Consider the following 8119-nt stretch of genomic DNA (forward strand, 5'->3'; position numbering starts at 1 on the left):
TTTTTAAAAGCCTTTTTGGGCTCCGGCAAGGGGCTTCTCACAAGCCACGAGGACTTTCCAGCTCTCCCCTGCCATTTCTAGGTTTGAATTGATTTCAATTGATTAATTGATTTTCTGGCGCTGCACACATACATGGTCACACGTGAGTTGATCGTGCATAATTGGGGGGATGCTTGTATAATAAAAAAGATTTTTATTTGCCGGTTTCTCTTCTCTGTAGACTCCTAACCATGGTGTTCTTGGTGAGATGTCCATAGTAGAACTGCAGGAACGCTTAGCCTTACTGAAACAAGCTCAGAAGAAGGCCGAAGAGGAGAAGAGGGATCAGATAATCCAAGAAAAATATGCTAAGGAACAGCTTCTTTTGGACAAACTGGAGCAGATCTCCATGTTCAGAGACCAATTTGGAAGAGCAGCTGCACTGAAGTTAGTTTAAAGAACTGTAGCATTTATAATACATAACTGTGGATTGTGTATTTACAGAAACAAAACAAATAATTGCTCTTCAAGTTAATAGATAGGAAATAGCTGTATTTTGTGACGGATTTCAGAAGTTTAATTAATACTGCTTTTTAGTAATATTCACAAGTTGAGGGGTCTAGTCAATTGAGTAAAATTTGACATTTAATAGTAAATCTGAATTCTTTGTGCCCTCATTCGATGACTAGAATCACCATTTGAGAGGTAAAGGACCTTGCATGTCTGGGAAATGTCAAAAACAAGTCTTAAGAGTAGGTTATTCTTGTCATTCACCCTTTTAGAACAAGAACCACTAAATGCCTCCAAAACAAAACACAAAAGCCAGGGTGTGTCCTTACAGAGTGGACTGAAATGGATTTTTTGGGTAATTTTAAAAAATTCATTCTATAATGTATATAAATCAGAGAGAACAACTATAGCAGATGCAAATTAAAAAATGAAAACAAAACCATTGAATAGGCACGTAGAAGTAGTTACATATCATACCCCTCAACAGTCCCGATTTAAGCAGGACACCCCGGAATTACAGAATCCATTCTGGCTTCTGATTGGATCCCAGAATGGCTTGCAGGAATCAGATGGCTCATGCCAGAGCGCCAGACCAAAAGACGCTTGGTTTTTTCTGTCTTGTGCTCTGGCACCAATAATCACCTGGCTCCTGTGAGAGCTCAGGACCAAAAAACAAGCATGTTGATTTTGGTCAGTGGGATTTTGGAGAGTATGACATATGAGTTAAGTAACAAATGTCCAAGCCATTAAAGAAAAAAGCAAGAATAAAAGTTCTCTTCACATAGATAAATAATATTAGTGCTGTTTTATTGTCGGGTATATTTCAGGATTTGCCATGCTTGTGATGACGGTTGTCTTAAAATGATGCTTTCTGCTGTATATGTAATGAAGGAATGACAAACTATATAACAAGTACCTGGAGGCTCTAGTCATTGTCAAAACAACAAAATATGCATAATTTTCTCCATCATAGCTATATTCCATAGTGAATGGTACCGCGTCCAATGTAAGATTTTGGGCGGTTTTCCATTGAGTTGCAATTAATATTTGAGCTGCCAGGATCTCAGTTCCTATATATATATATATATATATATATATATATATATATATATATACACACCTTTGTATCAAAAAGGGACCCAGGTGGCGCTGTGGGTTAAACCACTGAGCCTAGGGCTTGCTGATCAGAAGATCGGCGGTTTGAATCCCTGTGACGGGGTGAGCTCCCGTTGCTTGGTCCCAGCTCCTGCCAACCTAGCAGTTTGAAAGCACATCAAAATGCAAGTAGATAAATAGGAACTGCTACAGTGGGAAGGTAAACGGTGTTTCTGTGTGCTGCTCTGGTTTGCCAGAAGCGGCTTTGTCATGCTGGCCACATGACCTGGAAGCTATACGCCAGCTCCCTCGGCCAATAATGCGAGATGAGCGCGCAACCCCAGAGTCGGTCACGACTGGACCTAATGGTCAGGGGTCCCTTTACCTTTGTATCATGAAAAATATTCAGTAACTGTAATTTTGAACAGTAGTTTATTTAGTAATACTGTATTTTTCATTTCTGTCACAATTAAATTCCAGAAATCTTGTAACAATGTACCAATTTTGTACCAATAAGTACAAAATTTGTTGCAACCCTTCCAAGAATTAGGTGATAGAGAAGAAAACATTTTTGGCATTTGCAAAGTACAGTAATGCAATACCATTTGTGTAGTAATTTCAACAAGTTTCCCTTAAGGAAACTAGAAACAGATTTTAAGGGTTGTGATTCTCAAATTTTATTCTAACCTTTGGGGAGAATTCGTGTGCCAATATCATGTTCCTAAGTTGCATTAAGCAACACAGAGTGCAACTTAGAAATTAATCCTTTTTGCTCTCTACCCATTGTGTTCAGTAATTTTTTAAATTGTGTTAAGGGTCTCAGAGCTTGTTTCTTAATTGTTATTTTATGATTGAACTATGAGTTTGATTAAAATAAACCTAGTTCACATTAAGGTTTGACAGAGCTAATTTTATTTGGTTAATAGCTGTAGGTTGATTAGTGGTATGAAAAGGGGTGATCTGATATTGTGATTAATGGAAAAATAACAGCATTTGTTCTTACTTTTTTCTTATTTGCTCTTCAGACTGGAGGAAAAAAAAACCAAGCCTCCACTTCGCGAACGCATTTTGAAAGATCAACAAGTTTTAGAGCTAAAACAAAAGATTATGGAAAAATCTATGGAGCGTAAAATGCTAGCTGAGAAAATGCAGACTGCATCCCTAAAGTACGATGAAGGGTCAGTCACATCTTGGAGGCCAAAGAAAGTAAGATACTTCTTGTTCTCATGTAAATCACTGTCCAAACATAGCATGGAAATAAGTTCTTTGCAGCCGGAACTGAACACAGTATTCCAAGTGTGGTCACATCATAGGTTTGTATAGAAACATTGCAATCTTCAGAGTTTCATTCTCAGTCATTTTCCCAATGATACCTGCCATGAAATTTGCGTTTCTCACAGCAGCCACACACTGGATCATGTTCATTGAGCTGTTCACTGGGATCCTAATATCTTGTCTGGTCAGTCACTGCCAGTTCACAACCTATTCATGTACAGTGGTAACTTTGTTCTCAAACGCCTTGGTACTCAAACAACTTGGAACCAAAATGCTGCAAACCTGGAAGCAAGTGTTCCAGTTTGCGAATGTTTTTCAGAAGTCGGACATGTTCTGTTTTGAGTTCCACACTTCCATTTTAAGTGTTACACTGAGGCCTGTCTGTTTTTGCTATTTATTTAGCATTTTTGTGGCTCTCATTTTCGTGCGACTGTGTGGAACCCAGTTCAGCTACTGATTGTGTGACTGCAGTACATTGTTTATTGCTTTCATTTTATGGATCTGTGGTCTCATTAGATAGTAAAATTCATGTTAAATTGCTGTTTTAGGGGTTGTTTTTAAAAGTCTGGAACGGATTAATCCGTTTTGCATTCCTTTCTATGGGAAAGCGTGCCTTGGTTTTGGAACGCTCTGGTTTTGGTACCTCCTCGAACAATTTGGTGCCAGCAGCAAACTTGCTCCCCTTACTGCTGACCCCTAACTTCAGATAGTTTGTGAAAAAGCTAGAAAGTACCGTTCCCAGTGCAGGTCATAATTGGCGGGTCCCACATCCATTGTGAGAATTGTCTCTGCTTCCTGCCTTTACTGATCCATAAGATGACCTGCCCCATGACTGCTAAGCTTACTCAAGAGTCTTTGGCGAGGAACTTTTTGAAGATTTGTTAGGAGCTATTTGAAAGACGGCAGAAATGCCTCTTTTCTGTTCGCTTATCTGAAGAAGTGTGCATGCACACGAAAGCTCACCAATGACAAACTTAGTTTGTCTCTAAGGTGCTACTGGAAGGAATTTTTTAATTTTGTTCACTTACAGGCATACTCGGAGAACTCTTCGTTAGGACATAACGGTGGAAGCCATGCTGATGATTCTTCAGAAATACTGTTCTTCTGCATGCTTGGCAATTTTATCTTTAATAATATTTTTCAACAGTTTTTCCAGAACAGATGTTAAACTAACTGGCCTGTAAGCTTAGCAATTTTATATTTGAGTTCTTTAAGGAAGCTCAAGTGGTTACCATCTGGGTATGGATATTTGTTAGCTTTTGTCAATGCAGCTTAGAACTTCATGTCTTGACACCACTGTTGCCTGAGTTTTTCAGACCCTTTTTCTGAGCAATTTGCTCTATACTGCAGTGAAGACAGAAGCAAATAGTTCAGTTTCACTGCAGTCTCCCTTTCCTCCTTAGCGCACCTTTAACTCCCTTGTTTTCCAATTATCCAACTACCCCCCAATCACTTTCCTGCTTCCAATGTTTAAAGAATTGTTTTGGCGGTGGTATTAATGTTTTTAATAATATGTTTATTGAATTGTTTTTGCTTCCCTTATTGTCTGCTTGCATTTATTTTGCCTGGCTTTTGGTTCTCATCATTTAGGCAAAACTTATTTTCTCAAAGAATCATTCATGCCTCCGATAGCTTTTGTGACTATGTTCATCAACTCTGCTAGCAACCTCTTGGACTTGCCAGTACCTTTCGTGATCTGCAGAAGCTTCTGTTGTTGTAGTTTTGAATAACTACCAAACGTTCTGGCGATTTGACCCTTGACTTCCCCCTTTCAACTTGCTTTTTCCCAGTCTCATTTTTGAGAAGCTTCCTCTTTTGAAGTCAAATATGACCGTGTGTGGTTTTTGATTTTTGCAATTGCTTAGTTATGTGTGCTGCTCTGGTTCATTAGAAGCGGTGTAGTCATGCTGGCCACATGACCCGGAAGCTGTACGTCGGCTCCCTTGGCCAATAAAGCGAGATGAGTGCTGCAACCCCAGAGTTGTCCGTGACTGGACCTAACGGTCAGGGGTCCCTTTACCTTTACTGCCATTTACAACAATTCTGTGAAGGAGTCTGCCTCTTTGTGGGTTTCTAGCTTGTTTTCCTCAATGTCCTCTAAGCAACACCCACTACCTGGCATATGTCTAGGGCCGGCATACGTCTGGGATCTCCCGGACATTACTGGTATTTCAAAGGCGGAAGTGATTCCTGGGGGGGGGGGAATCTGTGGAAGGTGGCGGGAGGTTTGGTGTTTCCCTAAAAGTAAGCTCAAGAACTTTGGGGTTTGTCTTAAAAAAGCTGAACAATTTGGTGTTCTTCCTTTAAAAAACCTCAACTTTTGGGGTCTCCTTTTTACTTTTTGAAATATGACATCTCTACCCTTGCCTGTCTTTCCAACAGAATCTGCAGGTAGAAATCAATATCCCACTGGTTCTCTCCATTCTACTATGTTTGTTATTCCCAACATATAGCCAGTGTGGTATAGCAATTAGCATGTCGGACTAGGACCTGGGAGACCAGGGTTCAAATCCCTATCTGGCCACGAAGCTCCCTGGATGACCTTGGGCCAGCACTGCCTCTCAGCCTACCTCACAGGGTTGTTGTGGGCATTAAATGTGGAGGAGAATCACCTATGCCACCTTGAGCTCCCGGGGAAAAACAGTGGCCCCTTCCCCACAAACACTATCCAGGTAAGCTGTACTGATGCTGGCAACGGGAGTGTGGCTCTGCTCCTCTGCCCCACCAGCTGCCACCGCCAGTGCTAACAGTCCAATAGGACTGCCTCTGATCTACATTTGCGGTGAACAAGACAAAAAAATGCTTTATCTTACTGAACACCTTTGTATCAGTACTGGAATATTTTGTGTGTTGCTTCCACAGAAATCTCAGCGTGAGGATCACTGGAAGAAGTTGGAAGAAAGTCAACAGCGGCAGTTCAAGGTGCTTCAACATGGTTTTATGGAAAGAGAATTGACTCAGAAAAGGATGGCCAATGAGACTTTGAGATACGGAATCAAGGCTTGTATATTGCGCTCTTAAGTCGGACGAAGCTATTTCTACGTTTATTTCTGTTTATGAGACGTTTATTCTACTAGGTATTTTATACTGTAAGCTCGTTTTGGGTCACGGAATCTCAGTATTCTTTTTCAGGTGTTTCCTACCATTACAAGATTTCCCTCCCATTGATCTCAAAGGGAGAGAGAATAAATGCACTAAGGCTATTGCACTCCCTCCCCAACCCCCCCCAACCCCCTGCTTCCTACTCCTGAAAGGTGTTGGGGGAACAGGAAGTCTCACCCAATCTGCCCCAGCCGGCACAGCCCCTTTTTGTCATTCCCTCCATTGAAGCATCAGTGTCAGACCAACAAGATTGGTGGAAATGTCCGTGTCCACAGTGGGGAGGTTTGTTCCATTAAAGATAACCCACGTTGTGTAAAAGTGTCTGGCTCAATATGTCCTCTTCATCACACAATGCTCTGCTAAGGCAGTGCCCAGACCACAAATTTGGCCAAGAATTCTCCTGCGCTCCCCCACTGCTTGACAATCTGTAGGCTTGCCGACACTAAAAGGAAAGTTACCAACTCTCAGTAACACATAATTCTTGGGGAGAAACCCTATGAATATTATGGGATTTATTTTTGAGTACACACACACACACACCAGACTTTGGCGTAAAGCAGGTGTTTTGAGCTGGTGGGAGTTACTTGTTTTTATTCACCCCTTTCGCTGTTCTGCCAGGCTTCAGTGTAATGCATCAAAAAGTAACCGGGGTCCACTGTGCCAACCAGTCATTCGGTCCTGCCTTTGCCAGTTAACCCCTTGATACCTGATAAATGGTGATTCTGTAATGCAGAAAATAAGATGGTAACCTACATTATGACCTCTTAATCATATAGGCTCTGTTAATGCATTCAGAGAAAGTGTGCAGGGGCCACATACGCAGCTTAAAATGTTGAGCTGGACGAAGTTACTGGGAGGTGGGTTTGTAGCTGGTTGACTGACCAAACCCAGAGTGCGCTCCCCAATGGCTCCTTGTCATCCTCAAAAAAGGTGACGAGTGGCACAGGCTTCTGTCCTGAGCCCAATATTGTTCATCATCTTCGTAAATAACTTGAATGATGCAATTGAGCGGATGCCCATCAAATATGCAGATTACACCGGCTTTCAGGAACTCATAACAATAGATATAGGATTAACTATATAGCCCTGTTAGGGAGGTTTTAAATATTTGATGTTTTATTCTGTTTTTAATCTGTTGGGAGCTGCCCAGAGTGGCTGGGGAAACCCAGCCGGATGGGTGGGGTATAAATAATATTATAACTCCACAGAATCCTGCACATTAACTGTTCAGTGATCATCTGGTCCTGCTGGGTTTCCCTTGTATCATGCAACACAAACACAAAAGCTGAGGTTCTGTTGCCATTCATATATACCCTGTATGACTACGGAAGCTCACGTTTCAGCAGATGTCTTATCTGAAGCTACGTGTCCATTTTAAAAGATACAGATGTGTTTTGTTAGCTTTTAAATGGTTTGCACTGAAACACAAGCAATAGACTTTTCACATCCCCTCAGCTCTTGCCCACATTTGCCTGCACAGGGCATGGTTGAAAGAGGCTTCATGTTTCCCCACAAATCCTCCTGTATGTGTGGTTTTACAATGATGCCAACTGGCCACATAAAAGGCTACTTTCCAAGCCTCTAATATAATGTTTCAAGTTTGGGCTTTTCAAATCAATGGTAGTCTGAGGAAGACAAAAGTATATTAGCAGGATAATTGTCTCCCAGTTTCCCACTCATTCATTGTCTTTGTGTTCCAAGGCGTATGCAAAATTCAAGGAAAACTATGGGCAAGGTAGGTAAAGTATCTTACTCTTTTTTTTAATCATTGGCCATTTCCATTTCTTCCGCATCTTCACAGATGTGGTATCGCACCGAGTTTCTTGATGTGCTGGAAGAGGGGAGGACCAGGGTTCAAATCCCATTTAGCCATGGACCTTGGGCCAGTTGCTTTCTCAGCAAAACTTACCTCACAGGATTGTTGAGAAAAAGGGCGGGTGGTGGTGGTGAGAACTTTGTATATTAGCCTGAGCCCCTTAAAGAAATGGTGGAATCAAAGTATAATAAAGTATAATAAGTAAATTCAAATTGAGCTTGCCAATGCCTTGGGGAAAATATAGTGCAAGATCTTAGCTGCAAAAGGCGAGGGCTGTGCCTGCTGCCTCTTAAGCCTCCCACTGCACCACCAGCAGCAGCCCATTTTCTAAAGAAGGGTGTG

The 8119-nt window shown here is 41.5% G+C and overlaps 1 protein-coding gene across 1 annotated transcript in view; it reads left to right on the top strand.

Annotated features, from left to right (window-relative positions):
• The window catches only part of CFAP99 (cilia and flagella associated protein 99), a 32635-nt gene extending 24646 nt beyond the window's left edge, over positions 1–7989 (top strand). Inside the window, exons 14-16 of the mRNA XM_035138064.3 lie at positions 221–426; positions 2610–2790; positions 5722–7989. Of these exons, the coding sequence (XP_034993955.2) occupies positions 221–426; positions 2610–2790; positions 5722–5880 (546 nt within the window). The 3' untranslated portion in view covers positions 5881–7989. The remainder of the gene's footprint in view (positions 1–220; positions 427–2609; positions 2791–5721) is intronic.
• The last annotated feature ends 130 nt before the right edge of the window (positions 7990–8119 follow it).

The sequence above is a fragment of the Zootoca vivipara genome, chromosome 5 (assembly GCF_965207765.1).
Source record: "Zootoca vivipara chromosome 5, rZooViv2.hap1.1, whole genome shotgun sequence".
Taxonomy (NCBI): Eukaryota; Metazoa; Chordata; class Lepidosauria; order Squamata; family Lacertidae; genus Zootoca; species Zootoca vivipara.